Source organism: Neophocaena asiaeorientalis, unplaced genomic scaffold (assembly GCF_003031525.2).
Source record: "Neophocaena asiaeorientalis asiaeorientalis breed wild unplaced genomic scaffold, Neophocaena_asiaeorientalis_V1.1 scaffold39, whole genome shotgun sequence".
Classification (NCBI taxonomy): domain Eukaryota; kingdom Metazoa; phylum Chordata; class Mammalia; order Artiodactyla; family Phocoenidae; genus Neophocaena; species Neophocaena asiaeorientalis.
Genome location: NW_020175670.1, coordinates 9260410 through 9276659, shown reverse-complemented (window position 1 = coordinate 9276659; position 16250 = coordinate 9260410). Strand labels below are relative to the sequence as shown.

At 39.9% G+C, this 16250-nt stretch overlaps 1 protein-coding gene across 4 annotated transcripts in view; it reads right to left on the bottom strand.

Moving 5' to 3' along the window:
* ARAP2 (ArfGAP with RhoGAP domain, ankyrin repeat and PH domain 2) overlaps positions 1-15634 on the bottom strand; it is a 190379-nt gene extending 174745 nt beyond the window's left edge. For 2 of the 4 annotated variants that reach the window (XM_024731747.1, XM_024731749.1), the window contains exons 1-2: positions 15506-15634; positions 933-1985 (exon numbers count right to left, since the gene is read on the bottom strand). In XM_024731747.1, the coding sequence (XP_024587515.1) occupies positions 933-1840 (908 nt within the window). In that variant the 5' untranslated portion in view covers positions 1841-1985; positions 15506-15634. Of the gene's footprint in view, positions 1-932; positions 1986-10760; positions 10799-15505 lie in introns of those variants that run through there. The other 2 variants (XM_024731748.1, XM_024731750.1) reach the window with 2 other exon arrangements.
* Between the last annotated feature and the right edge of the window lie 616 nt (positions 15635-16250).

Sequence of the window (16250 nt, the reverse complement as noted above, 5' to 3'; positions counted from 1 at the left end):
TTTAGAAAAAAAAAAAAAAAAAAAAAAAAAAAAAAAATCCCACCACAACCCTGAAGAAAACCACATCTTAGGTGTAACTCTGAGAAATGGTTGAAAGCTCTCCCTGCTATAAGTCAGCTCCTCTTAGACTCCATAGTTACCTCAGGGAAAGTTGTATGTTGGAAGAGTCAGCTTATCATCTGATTTAAAAGACTGGCTATTTTCCACACTAACTTCATTTTGATCAAGACTTTTTGTAACAGGCTATTTTCCACACTAACTTCATTTTGATCAAGACTTTTTGTAACAGTCTCCAACTGCGTTGGGCTGGGTGTCTGAACACTGCTCACAACAGGCCGGTAGGCCCCCTCTTTAGTGTTCTTGGTCTCCAGCTGAAGTGGTCTCATATTGTACTGCTACTACTTTTTACATGTCTTCTACACTACACTCAAGCCCCTTTTTCTCTCTCTACCTCCTCCGCATCTAGTGCTGTGACCAGTACCAAGCAAGTGCTCGCTAGATGCGTGGTGAATGATTAATACATGCCAATCGTGTCAGGTAGTAGAGATACAGTCATTAGGAACATGGCCCCTGCCAAAAAACACATAACCTAGTGGGGAGATAGAGTCAGCAATTCAAATATAAAGTGCACTCATGGAAGAATATAATACCAGGCATGGAGGAAGGTACAGGAAAGAATGTCCAGGCAGAATTAGGGGAAATGAAGTCCCCCAATTAAGTAGTAGAAAGCTGAAGAGTCCCCGGAAGTTATAAGTTGGAAACCGACTCTGGGCAGCGGTGTACAAGAGAGATGGTATGACAAAAAATTTCAGAAGAAAGAAAAGGTTGGTTGAGTGGGTCAAATTTAGAAATGAACACTGAAAATAAAATTGTTAAAAAAAAACTAAATTCCCCCAAATTGAATACACACAACTTATCATAAAAATTCCTACCTCCCTGAAATTCCTTTTGCTGACCCTGGAATCTCTGGTACAGGCCGATGTCTTAGCAGAAAAGATCGAGATGGTCTCGAAACCAACTTGCTACGACTTCTCGTAGGTGTTAGGACTGGCGATGACGGAACATACAAATCATTTACAACCATTTCTCCTTGAAATTGAAAGAATGGGGATGGTGGTGAGCTTTCTAATAAACCATTAGTTCCATTTCCAGAATTTGCTTCTGATACTGAACAGTCGGGTGAAGAAAGGAATTCAGGGTCTGCACTAGGAAGCTTGCTCACATTTTCTGAGATCAAATCAACTTTTTTTGTTTGTTCCTCTTCGGTTGTACAGTCGATAGTCTTTTGTGCAGTCAAAGATTCTACGTCAGTAATTTCACTACCCAATAAAGAATCTTGAAAAGAATCTGAATTCAGGTGTGGTTCTTCTTCCGGAATGGGAAAGTTGTATGTTGGAAGAGTCAGCTTATCATCTGATTTAAAAGACTGGCTATTTTCCACACTAACTTCATTTTGATCAAGACTTTCTGTAACAATCTCCAACTGCGTTGGGCTGGGTGTCTGAACACTGTGTGAATCTGAAAGTTCTAGGCAGGTATTCTGAGCAGAAGATGGAGCGTGGTGATCCTCTGAAGTCTCATGATTCTTCTTTGTTTTATGAACATTTGCATATATTGAGGTATCTTGCATTTTTGACAGGATTATCTGTAACTGTTTAAGTATCCTTCTCCGGTGTCCTGTAGGTGATATTCCAACTTTGAGGAGCACGCTGTCATTTATTTCTGCACAGTCCCTTACATTATTAAAACCAAATTCGCGGAAGCGTAAGAGGTACTGCTCCAAATTAATGCTCATTAGGAAATCTTTGATATCAACATTCACTTCACTGACTGAGGACATAATGGTGGCTTCATTACTAGGCAATATGATAGAAGCAGTACAATGCAATACACACACAAGAGGGTGCACTTCTGTATTGGATTTTCCTCTATCACTTATCTCAAAATGTTATTTTCTGCACAGTGAATGCTTTATGTACTTAAGCCTAGAAAAAAAGAAAAGCAATATATTAGGGCATTTTGGGTATTAAAACTAGTTTCACATTATAAACGTTCTCTGAAGAAAAACAATAGAAATGAGGATCATTACTTGTGATCACTGAGAGTTTGGAATCTTTGTGCATTACTTTGTATGCCCTAGAAAGTCAATTCCTAGGTAGAGTGTGAAGGGACAGGACAGAAATGCTGTGGTAGTATCAAATGACAATTTTCAAAAAGGTAAAAAAAAAATGATTCTCAAATATAAAATGAACATGTATCCAAAAAAATTCATTCATTAATTAATGAGGGAACCAGTAAGGTGGTAGGGCTAGTTCCAAGAGCATTTGTGGAACAGATTTACACAGTCCATCAGAAAAGGCTTTTTTTTTTTTTTTTTTTTCCTCAGTGCTAGAATAAAATGGGTAGGTTAGATAAAAAACTGGTTAGTGCCCTACAGGACAATAAAACCATAACCTTTGGAGATATCTTTCTACTAGACAAAAATCTATAAGCTACCAGGTAACTTCTCAGTCCAGAGCTCTAAACAAATAGTAAATGGAAAGTGGAGCACAAGAATTAGAATTAAATATCCCTGAGGTGAGCCTGTTAAACAATACCCCCAACAAGGCATTGAAGGAACATGCTGTACATTCTTTTGATTTCCAAATTTTAGATAATTTTTCTTAATAGTACCTAACTAGATATGAACAACTCCCCCTTTAGTACACCTTCTTCAAAGACTCTCTCCAAAAGCACAGTTAGAACATACTTCTCAGGTTAATAATTTTCACTTCAAAATTGCAGCAGCATTGTATGTAAATATTGTTATATAGGATAAGACTAGCTGAGCAACTGTACAGTAGATAACAGGAAGTTAGTATGAAAGTAAAAGGAAAAAGTTTGAAGGTCACATTTTCCTTTATATACAGCATATACACATAGGTTCATTTTTCTCATAAACAACATTAATTTTTTAAAAAGTTGATTTATCAGGTGCTGTTTACATGGCTGCATTCAGTTTGTAAAAATGTATGGTATGCAAAAATTTCTGTATATTATGCATCAGGAAAAAGAAAAAAATACAGAATATGCATAACAACCATACACTGAAGTAATAAAATGAGACACAGCCAAACAAGGTATATTTATCTGAGCAAGCACGGATGCAATATTTCTGGAAATCACATCTCAAAGTAGCTCTTCAGAAGACATAACTCAGAGCCTCTATGTGTTACATGCCCATAAGCTCTTGCTTGAACTGTTCAAAAACATCAGCCAACATTGACAAGTAAGTATATGAAAAAAGGGAAAACACATATCTTTTTCAGGCAGCACTGCAGAAAGAGAGAAATAAAAATACAAACAAGAGATGAAAGGCAGGAAATGCCTTTGTCAAACAGGTATCCCTCTGTCACACTCAAAATGACAAAATGTCAGGAAAAAAGTAGGAAGTTAAACCTCAACACCACGTACGAGCCTAATTCTCAGATATATTATTCTTTTTCACAAAATTATTTTGTTTAAAAAAAACGCATTAGCTAATTTTGTTTGCCCATCACAAAATGGAAATAGTTATAGCCAAATCGGCTGAAACTTTGATCTCGGACTCCCCAGCCTCCAGAACTGTGAAAAGAAAAAACGTGAACTGATACATTCCTCCAACCCTCCTCAACACAGTTCAGACCCTCATTACATCTCCTGCCTGAATCACTGCAACCATCCCAACAAACCCCTCAGCCCGGTCTCCACGTACCACTGAACTACTGAAAATCCACATTTGGCCTGTCACTCCACATCTGAACAAGACGGTCTAAGCTCCTTGGGGTGCCATATGACAGTCTGGTCTCAGTCTAACAATAAAAACAGCAGCAGCTACTACTGATGTAAACGGCAATGATGCTCCAGATACCGTACCTCATATACATTTCCTGCAAGGTGGGTGTTCCCATGTACTAACTTCAGGCTCAAGTTTAACCTGTGCCACATCACTGACTTTAGCACATTATTGTTAATTATCATTTACCCCAGGCAGCAGACTGTTAGATGGCCCCATACCTTTTGCGTATGCTGCAACGGCTTGCAAATCTACACATTTTGCAAAATCCTCGGCACTATTTAAAATTCTGAGTAGGCAGGTATTACTTCCTCTCTGAAGGCTTCCTATCAACCCCTTGAAATAGAATGAATCACTCCCTTCTCCATATACATCTCTAACTAGGTTTCTAGAAATTTGCAAAGTGCTCGGGACATGTTTAAGAGATGGGAGACTAGCCGGGAAGGATGGTAGCAGTGGTTCGGAAGCCCATTTTGTGAATTTTTTGGGGTGTGTGTGCACATGTGGGGAGCCTTCGTGTTTTCATACACAAGTCCTTTTTGTCTCTTACACATAAACTTCCTGAGTGGCTGACTCAGGGATGGATATACCAAATGTTCTAAGCAAAACCACCTCTCTCTGCTATCAGTGGACATGCTGAATAGGGCTAATGAACCGGATTCCTTTTCGTGACCCAGAGAAGCTCCCTGCCACAGGCCTTAAAATCCTCTCTGCACTTTTGTGTCGGCTGCATCCTCCAGTCATCTGACTCTTTAACAGTCTGACCACCCAAGGGTGTTCACAGATCCACTTCAGAGGCTTCAAACCCCCAGGCACTTCACCAGATGCAAATAGATGGGCACGCCTAACCATAAAAGTCTACCAGGTGCAAACTCCTTAACATGAAATCAAAGCCCTCCACGTTTTGACCTCCACTTGGGCACCGGGCACACATGCCATGCTCTTAAGTTTGTGGCTCTCCAGGTACCGGCCAGTGGATCTGCTGTACAGCAACAACTGATGATAACATGCCCAAGAATCTATATTTATAACACATTCCAAAGATGACTGGGATGCACAACAAAAATTTGGTTCGGTTTTCAATTCCTCATACCTGAGCCTAAGCCCATCACTCTCCCGCCTTAGGATGGATGCCCTTCCAAACAGTCCAGGAGTCTGAGTCATACTCAATTCCCACCCTCCTCCACTTTCATAGGCACGTGTGTATGTGTCTGTTTCCTTACCCATAAAATGGAAATGCTCAAAGGTACCTCAGTGCTGGTGAAGATTAAATGAGATAATCCACCTTAAGTGTTAAAACTGTGCTTAGTCCCCGGTGAGTGTTTTGTACATATTCACTTCCCTCATTATAATTATTTTCATCACTAAGCCATTATCTTCCCACAGTTGAAACCTTTCCCATTCTTTGAAGTCTAACTCAAATGCTATTTCCTTCACAAGGTCTCTAGTGAACAAGAAATACTCTCTTCTCTGTGTTCCTACCACATTTACTTCTTAGCATTTAATCACATTCTATTCATTCCATAGTAACCTATAGAAGTGGGGTAGTGCAGTGCAAAAGCCAGGATTTGGGAGCTGGACAATCTTGGTCAAATCCCAGTATTTAACCTCTCTGTGCCTCAGTTTCCTCATCAGGAAAGTAGGAGAGATAATAGTTCCTATTTCATAAAGCTTTTGTAAAGCATCAAGAACACCAATGGCACACAACAAATGTTAAACAAGCATTTGTCATTACAATTATTTTTATTATCCCATAATAAACTAATAAATCTGCCAAGATGATGACCAGCCCATATAGGCTGCCCAATAAATTCCAGTCAAATTATTTGTTTATACATAGTATATGATGTATATGCTGTACATGTTTAGAGAACATACAGTTAGCAATGCAGATGTGAATGTACATTTGCCTTGCTATCCTGACCCATTTCCAAGAGAAAGTATAAGTAAAAGGGAAGTAACGTTTAGGAGCACCTGCTATATGCCTGGCTTTCAGTATCACTTAATAACCATAATCTTATTATCTTCTTGAGCTCTACCTTAAAGGTACAACTGCTTCTCACCACCTCTCCTACTCACATCCTAGCCCAAGCCACTATCCTGCCTATCTTAGACCACTGCAACAGCCTCCTGACTGATATCCCAGATTCTGTCCTGGCCCCCTGCCCCCACAAGCAGCATGTTCTCAGTACAGCAGCCAGAATGATTCACTTTATAACGAAAGTCACTCTCTGCAACTTCCCAACTTCATCTTCCCTGGCTTCCCCTGACTGCCCCCTGACCCCCATCACTCAATCACCACTAAGCTGGGTTCAGTCCTATTCCCACCTCATGACCCTACCTCTCACCCTTCCATCTCTTTCAAATCTACTTTCCCAACATATACCCATGGTTCATGGCTCACTCCATCACTTGAGTAGGTCTCTGCTGAAATGTGTCCTCTTCAGAGAGGCCCTCCCTAATGCCCCTATGCATACAAGCATGCCTTGTGCCTCAGTATTCCTTACCCTTGCTTTCTCTGTCTTCATGGCATTTGTCACTACCTGACATCTGTGGTCTTTTACAAGAGGGTAGGGATTTGTCTACTGTTCACTGCTCTAGGCCTTAAGTTTGAACACTGTCAGGCACATAAAAGGTACTCAATAAATGTTTTCTGAATGACCCTTTCCCACCTTTGAGATGATTTAAGATAACAAGTGGAAAGTACACAAAGTTTTAAAGTTTTGTCTATTTAGGTCACCAGGCTTCTAAGGAGCAGAAACAGGACTCAAATACAGATTTCTCCAATCCATCTAACCACTATAAGAGATCTTCAAATCAAAAATTGGGGAGAGGAGAAGGTTGGCAGTAGGACAACTGGAAGCATTCCAAACCACCTATGGGACTTTTAAAAATTCATCAAAAATACCTAAGAATAAACTTAACCAAGAAGGTGAAAGACCTATACTCTGAGAACTATAAAACACTGATGCAGGAAAACGAAGATGATATCAAAAAATCCTGTGCACATGGATTGGAAGAATTAATATTGTTAAAGTGGCCATACTACCCAAAGCAATATACAGATTTAATGCAACCCCTATCAAAATACCCATGTCATCTTTCACAGGACTAGAACAAATAATCCTAAAGTTCACATGGAACCACAAAAGCAAACTCAAATTCCCAAAGCAATCTTCAGAAAAATGAACAAAGCTGGAGGTATCACACTTTTTGACTTCAGACTATACTATAAAGTTACAGTAACCAAAACAGCATGAGACTGACACAAAAATGGACACAGGCCAATGGAATAGAATAGAGAGCCCAGAAATAAACCAACACACTTATGGCCAATTAATCTATGACAAAGGAGGCAAAAATTTACAATGGAGGAAAGACAGTCTCTTCTTCAATAAGTGGTGCCGGGAAAACTGGACAGTCTCATGTAAATCAATGAAATTACAACATTTTTTCACACCATATACAAAAATAAACTCAAAATAGATTAAAGAACTAAATGTAAGACCAGAAACCATGTAACTCTTGAAAAGAACACAGGCAGAATACTCTTTGACATAAATCGTAGCAATATTTTTTTTGGATCTGTTTCAAGGCAAATGAAGCAAAAGCAAAAACAAACAAAAGGGACTACATCCAACTAAAGCTTTTGCACATCAAAGGAAACCATCCACAAAACAAAAACACAACCTACTGAATGGGAGAAAATATTTGCAAATGATATGACCAATAAGGTCACAGCTCACATATTCAGTATCAAACAATATTAAAAAGACAAACAACTCAGTTAAAAAGTGGGAAGAAGACCTGAATAGACATTTTACCAAAGAAGACATGCAGATGGCCAACAGGAACATGAAAAGATGCTCAACATTGCTAATCATCAGAGAAATGAAAATCAAAACCACAATGAGATATCACTTCGCACCTATCAGAATGACTATCATCAAAAAGAACCCAAATATAATAAATGTTGGCAAGGATGTGGAGAAAAGGGAACTCTCATACACTTTTGGTGGGAATGTAAATTGGTGCAGTCACTGTGGAAAATAGAATGGAGGTTTCTCAAAAAACTAAAACTAGAACTAGCATATGATCCAGCAATTCCACTCCTGGGTATATATCAGAAAAAAACTAAAACACTAATTTGAAAAGATACATGCACCCCAATGTTCACAGCAGGATTATTTATAATAGCCAAGATAAGGAAGCAACCTAAGTGTCCATCAACAGATGATGAACAAAGAAGATGTGATACATATACACACAGAATACAACGGAATGTTGTTTGACCATAAAAAAGAATGAAATTCTGTTATTTGCCACAATGTGGATGGACCTAGAGATATTATGCTTAGTGAAATAAGACAGAGAAAGACAAATACTCTGTTATCACTTATATTTGGAATCTAAAAAATGAATGTAACAAAACAGAAACAGATTCACAGATACAGAGAACAAACTAGAGGTGAGGAGAGAGAAGTGAGGAGGGGCAAGATAGGGGTTAGAGATTAAGAAATACAAACAAATATATATGTATAAAATAAGCAACAAGGATATATTGAACAGCATAGCCAGTAGATTGTAATAACTTTAAATGGAGTATAAAATATTGAATCACTATATTGTACAGCTGAAACTAATATTGTAAATCCATTATACTTCAATAAAAAACAAATTTATGGGTTGGGATAGCCCTCCCCCTCCAAATGCCTCAAGTATGAAAAACCACCACAGTAAACCACTCCCTACCACCCATCCCCCCACCCATTACCAGTATAACTTTGTCATATTCCCTAGTTGAACTAGGAAAGAAAATAACTGAAAACCTTGGGTCACTCCAGTAAACCATAAAGTCATTAAGTATTCAGTGCTGAAGACTTTTGGAATCACCTTTGCCTAATTTTAATATCTTATGGGAGGTAAAAAGTAGCATAGTACAACTGAATTCACTCATAAGTTTAATCCATTTTTTTAAATGGCACACCATTTTAAAATCATAAACATAACCTTACAGTATTTAGAAGCCTGCAAATATGTCAAAATAATGGCTTAACAATCATAGAATCCCAGGACTGAAAGGAACCTTAGAAGATGTGTACCAAATAAAAGAAATTAGGCTGCCACATGAGTAGCAAAACTTTTCAGTGTCATCAATACAAGTCTTACACATTCTAAAAACAAGGGAAGTTTATTGTATTCCAGAACGGTGATCCCCAATTGAGTGGAACTATCTCCTAGGGAGAAATCAAGAAATGTGTAAGAAATTTCTTTTGCTGGTCATAATGACTGAGTGGCACCAGTAGATAAGAAAGATGACTTAGGACATCCTACAATGATACCCAAGGTAGAAACCTCAGGTACAATTTTTACTTGTCCAAATCTTTACAGCTAATCAGCTATCCCTAAAGGATACCTAACACTAGAGATGGTTAAAAGAAGTGTCCCTGACTTCAAGTTACTAACGTGGAGAAATAGCTAATCTCTTAAAAACGTAGGGCGCTGCATATAAATAATACACTGAACTAGTTAGTTCTGGCTACAGGTCTTACAGAATTCCACCTTTGTTTCTGTACAGAATATAGTCAGGAGAAATAGGGATTGCTGTATTTGCATATCAAGCAAACTCACTGTTTAACACCAAGATATTAACTCCACATATGCATAAAGACAAATCGTTCCACCTTGCTCCCTACAACCATGCAGAAGAGGAAGTGGTTTTGAGAAAGCAGGCTTGTTGTTGTATTACTCCATCCTACAGTACAGAGCAGATTACAAAAGGTCAGAGGTCAAGAATCCTATTGTTCTAGTCTGAGTACTTTCACCTCAGAAGCTGTAAACTTGGTCATTTAGTATGCCTCTCCCCTACCATCAGTCACCTACCTTAGCCTGTGGCAACACTACCCCCATTTAACCCCTTACAGGAAACCCAGTTCCCTCAACCTGGCCTTCTCTCTGAACTGTGGTCACCCACAGGCTCTGACCTTCACTGCCCCATGTTCTCTACCTTAAGCATTCTCTTTCCCATTCACCAAAACACATCCATCGCTTTCATTCTCCCTCAGACTTACATTGTTAATAGTAATAGCCAGTATCTGTGGAGTGTTTACAAACCATCTGTATAGGATCTCATTCAATCCTCACAGCTGCCTTGAAAGACCCATGCCCAAAGCCACACAGAAGATAAACAGCAGATAGATTCCAGAATTCTAAGAGTCGGACTCCACAATCTGTGCTGTTAACAGTGATGCCTCCTAAAAGCTATGCAATTGAGTTAACAGTAGAGGGGTATCAAGGAGGTCATATTTTCCCTCTCATTGGACTGTCTAGTTATGCATAAGGACTTAGAGTCACTAGGGAAATGCTGCTGAAATATACCACGCCTTGCAAACTCAAGTTGTATATACCTTTGCAGCTGTGAGTATATGTGTCCATGTAAGTGGGTAAATACGGAAGCCTACAAGTCACTTACAGTTAATTCTTTGCAATATTCAGGCCATAGTACACAAAGCACAAAGAGTGAGAGTCAGGCTGCCTGCAATTCCAACCCTGTCTTTCCCAGTTGTTTACTGTGTCCCTGGAGTTATTTAACTTCCCTGAAGCTCAGTTTCCTTGTCTGTAAAATGAAGACGACAGGTCTGATAGGATTTCTGTTAGAATTAAAGTAAAATGTATAACGTATATAGAACAGTAGCTGACATGAATTGTAAGTGTGCAAAAAATGTTGGCTGATTATTAATTCATCCGCTGTATACAATATGGCACTTGGTCATACATGGTGTGACTGGCATTCTTCTGCCGGCCTAATAAAACTGCATTCCTTTCAATTAGCACTGTAAATTATTCTCCTAATAAACCTACAAAGCACTTCACACAGAAGTAAGCATAGTTTTATTAATTTAGTAAAATATAGATGTGGTTATAGTAGCGAGAATGATGATTTTACCTGAAGACTTTTGACTTGGGACAAGCACAGTGATGACCAGTGATCCCAGCTCTGCCATGTGACGCCTGCATAAACTTCGGAAAGTTCCTTTATTTTTAGTGTCGCACTGTTGTCACTGCTGTCATCTGGAAGCAGTGATCTGTAAGCAATAATGCCTACCCCACAGGACTGTTCTGAGGATGAAATGAGTAAATATGCATAAAGGTCTTAGTGCCTGGCAAGCAATAAGCATGTAATTATTGGCTGCTAGATGAAGAATAACTGAGGTTTGAGCTGAAAATAGCTAGGCTCCAGGCAGATGCATTCTGCAGTTTGGATCAGGGAGAAAAGACTAAGTCACTTTCAGATTACTTTTTTCTGGGCAATCTGAAAGACAACTCTTTCAAAATCTAGAACTTAATATCCATTTCCACATCCAGTGAAGGCCAGTAGTGATCATTCCTTTCCTTATTCTGAGAAGTTATTACTAGCATAAAGTAGTACCTGGGTTTAGGTGTTTTCAGTAACATCCTACTAGTTATGTGGCTTGAAAATCTTCTCAGCTTCAGTAAGTCTTTTCTCTTTCAAACTGTCCTTCCAGATTTTAATTGCCTAATGCTTGAGACTTACTTTCAATTCTAATTCAGAGACCTTTAATGTGGGCCCATTAATTCTTGGTCAAGAATCTTCCTGAGTTCCTACAAGAGCAGGAGTGGGGATAATGAAAAGTCATAATAAGCCAAAACCGGCACCACTGTAGAGGACTCCTACCTGAGTGCCCCTAAAACCTGGGCAGCTGCCTCTGCCTGGTGCCAGCCCCCTCCTACACCCTCTACAGTTTAGCCACATCTGTTTCCTGACAGCTGAAAGGAAAATCTGACCCTTTAGAATTCTTGATATGAGCACGGTACATACATATTCTTCAGGATTCTGTTCTATTTCATGCTACACTGAGCACAGCTTTAACATTTAATTGGCTGAGATAAAAGCTAGCATATTATACTTCAATAAAAAGATTATAAAACGTATACTTATGATATATGCACTTATATATATATCAGTTTTATAATTTTAGTACAAATGTACACTCCACTATTTCTCTGAATTTGAGTCACATTTTTTTGACTAACAACCAGATGTTTCAAAATAGCCTACTGTGCATGGTTTCCTCTCTTAGCATTTATAAATAGTACCCTGACCTCTTTTCCAACTAAATTTGAGGGCTTATTCCTATTGGTTCTGTAATTATCAAAGTCTCTTTTTCTTAGGTAGAGGGTATCTCAGCAAATGCCTCTCACCTTATTGACTCATTTATTTACATTTATTCATTCAATAAATATTTAAGGAACGCTAACTACTCTCTCAAAGATAACAGGGGGAAATATTTGCAGTTCAAGATAATACCTATTATCTCATTTAAGAACAGTGCTAAGTCCTATAAAGAAAGTGAAAATGCAATGTATTCTCTCCAAGAGTTTAAAATCTAAAGGGATAGATTAGACATGGCTGTAAGCAAGGGAAAATGGCATGCATATGATCAGTTCTTTACTAGTCAGTAAGTGCCAGTAAAGGAGGAACACCAAAATTGAAAGACTCGAATGTACTGAATAAAAGCACTTAAAGAATAATGATGAGCAAACTCAAGTTTTGTGACCTTGACTTACACATGGTTTATATTTTAAGTATTGTTTTATGTTTAATTACATACAGAAGTAGCACCACCATCTTTCAAGAATGCCAAGGAACTCCAAAAATCTCAAATCAACTCCATGAATATAAGTGAAATATGCAGCAATTCAGAACTCTGAGGATGGAGTGATCAGTGAAGGAGCTATGGAGGGGAATTTCAAGATGTATGGGAAGAAATGTAGCAGGTGAAGACAGCAGTATCTCAAGTAGAAGGAATGACACAAAGGGGGCTGTGAGGGAGCTGTCTTCAGGCAATCAAGGAGACGAGAATAGCTGGGAAGGACCTAGGGTTCAACAGGTAATGAAAGGTGATGACAGAAAAGGAAGCTGGAAGTGGCCATGAATGGGCTTAAATATTGTGAACTTCATCAATATATTGTGCAAGTGTCTTGGCCACTACTTTCACCACGACCACCCCCAGGAGCCCATCACCTGATAATCAGCATGGAGACCACACTTCTCTTCTACCTTTCCCTCATCATCTTTCCAATTCCAAACTGATTAAACCATTCTCTCCTCTTCCTAAAGCTATGTAATGTAACCAAAAGTCCTTTTTTCTGCACCCTACTTTTTTCGCATCCTACTTTTATCTTCTTTGTTCCTTCCTGAGTATTCCCTCACCTACTCATCCACCAGGTACACAAACAGTATAACACAGAAAAATAATTCTCCCCACCTCTTCACTAGTAGTTTTTACCCCTGAAGCTGCTCAAAATGATTACTCCAATCCATGTCCGAACTCCTTTGTTCCCTCTATAACATGGGTAAGGAAGTAAGTTTGTTCTGAGTCAAAACTGTAAAAATTTCACAGGTCACATTTCTAATTAGAAAGGATCATGCAAAGAGAATACCATTGACCACTATTTCAATTAAGGAAATAGTGAGCAAAAGGTTTAGCTATAATATGTATTTAATCTGGCCAATACTTTAAAAAACCTAAAATGATAAACTACAGTGGTCCAGGACTTCACAGAAAAGATTGAGAAGACATCTCATAGCCTCTAGTCTCTCATCAATCACATTTGGTCAAAGATAAGAACTATTTCCAACATTAATAAGATGTTCTTTACCTAACTAATATTTTACAGAAAATTCCCAAAATCCCTCAGTTTAGAAAGTCCAAAAATTGGGTTCAATGAATGAGTCAACAAACAAGGGGAAAAAAACCAAAACACTTGTTAAAAGAAAACATTAAAAGAACCACTTGTTAAAAGCAATGGTTGTCATTTATAAGTAGCATTTTTATAGCATCTTTCACCAAACTTTCTCAAAGTTGCAAGGAGGTGGGATAGAAAGAAACAAAGCAAAAAGAAATAACTTCTCAAATATCATGACATTTACAACCCAGAGTCCTAAGCGAGTTTTTAAAACTTCATAGTCTTATGGTGCTAATGTAAAAGTTTCCAAGAAAACTGCAATTCATTATAATCTTACTCCTATACTTGATCACAGTAAGTAGTTGAATTGAAAAGTACTCACTGAATATCTATGAGCCAAACACTGCTAGAAAGTTGTAGTGATGCTAGATGATTAAGAATTTGTTTTTAGAAGCAGATTCACAGATAATATAGAGAACAAACTAGTGGTTACCAGTGGGGAGAGGAACAGGGGAAGGGGTAATACAGGAGTAGGTGGGGGAAAAAAAGGGCTGTTATGGGATTATATGAAATCATGTGTGCGAATCTTGTGAAAACTGTGAAGCACTATAGAATTCAAAGAATCTTTCATTCAAAAAAAATTTAATACACAAGAGACATAGGAAAAATTCATATATATGTGTGTGTGTGTATGTGTGTGTGTGTGTGTTTAAATGTACCATCCGTTTCTCCTTTCAGGGACAATCCATATAAAATCTGACAGGCTTACAGAGGAAGGAAAAACTACAAACACACACATGACCAGATAAATAAGTTTTAACAAGTCATTTGACTTCCCCTCTAGGTACATTTTAATTTAAATAAATCTTTTAGTACTGACAAATCAAGTCTATATAAAACACTCTTGGTGTTAAGACTCACCTTAAGTGCGTATGTGTTAAATATCTGAAAAGGAATCAGGGAGATATTTCCACTTTAGGCTCTAGCCTAGTTCCATGACCCATTTTACTTTTTTTTTTCTTTTTTAAACATAGTTGAACAGTGGAATGTCATTAGGATTTTCCCCTCAATATTTCTCTTGTATGGGCATAAAAGTCACAACTAAGAGTTCAAAAATATTTTTCTTTTTTTTTCCCCCCTTAAAAAATTTAGCTTCCTTTTTAAAACAGCCATAACTTCATCTTCCAATTATTTATGGGCAATGTTCCATAAACTCATCTGGGTGTAGCGTGCTTAAGTGCGGGGGGAAATCAATACTGAGCTTATAAGTACAATATTATTATTGGTAATCACAGTGACATCCGATTAAATGTACTTTTAAAAATAGCTTACTTTTCAGTACGCTTTTTTTTTTTTAACCGAAAGGGTATATTCCACTGAGCAGCCTACTTCAAGGACAAGCTTGCAAAAAAAAAAAAAAAAGTTGCTGTCACCATACAAACTTGCGACAGCCTAAAATGTCACTATTCCACACAAACTAGCTTCTAACTTGCCTGTAATTATCAAAGATTATAGTTCACAATATAATTTCACGAAGCATTCCCCCAAATCAAAATTGCTCCAGATCGCCGCAAGGAGGTGAGGGAAACGTTTAAGAAAACAAGCGAGCATGAATTTACTTTACTTAATGAGATGGGCAACCATTCTCCCAGGAGACTCTGTCTCCAAAAGTAAACGAGATCAATCTGGTAAACTCACTGTCTACAGCTCTCGAGTATAAGGTTGAGTTCAGGCAAGTGGAGGACAAATTATTGTAATTAAAGTTAATTAACAGGCCTGCCGTCTCAAAATGTAGAACAAGCAGGGTGCGGGGGAGCACGGAGATCCGAGCAAACTCATTATCTCTACCGAGAAAATAACCTGGTACCTGAAACTCAAGAAAGGGCAGCTCCTTTTCGCGGAAGGGGTCTAGTTGTCTAACCGGATTGTCACCCTCCCGAGTCAACTCCCATTAGTAAGCGGAGTTTTTGTGTCACTTACCCACTTCTGGTTTCCTTTTAGACGCCCACATGCGGGAGCGAAATCCAAGGGGCAGAAACCGGAGCCGAACACTTGGCGCTCTGGAAATTTACCCGGAAAGGTGCCGGAAAGCCCCGGCTCAGCCTGAGACGGTCCTCCCGCGCCGGTCGCGGCCCCGCCGACCAGCTCACTGCGGCCCTCGGGACTCGCCCTGCGCGCGGGCAGCGGACCTGGGAGGCGCGACGAAGCGCCGGCGTCTCTCCCGGCCGGTTCGATAGGTCCTCACCCGTCTGCCCCAGGCGCGGGGCCTCCTCCTTCCCTGTCCCCGCCAGCTGCCCGCACGCCGTCTGCTTCCAGGAGGCGGCCGCGCGGGCGGCGCTGTCACTCCGGCCGGCACGCCGCGGCCGCCGCACCTCTGCGCGCAGCTCCGGAAGCGCCGCGCCCGCCGCCCGCGCCCTGCCCAGGTGCTTCGGCGCCGCGCCTCGGCCGCTTCCTCCCGGCCAGCGGGGGCGGGGAGAGGCGCCTGGCGTGGGGGCAGCAGGGCTCAGCGATCCGGGCAGCCGAGCCGGCCTCCCGGGTTCCACAGCATAGTTGGGTGGCTGACTCAGTCCGCCGCGACTTGGCCGCGCCTGGCACCCTCGCCACCTGACGCACCTCGGCCCCGAGGCTCCCGGCGGGGTTGGACAAGCTGCGAGGTCGCGTCCTGAAGCCCAAAGCGGCGAGGTCATGACCCTCCTGGGACGGAGATGCCCGTGACCCTACCCTG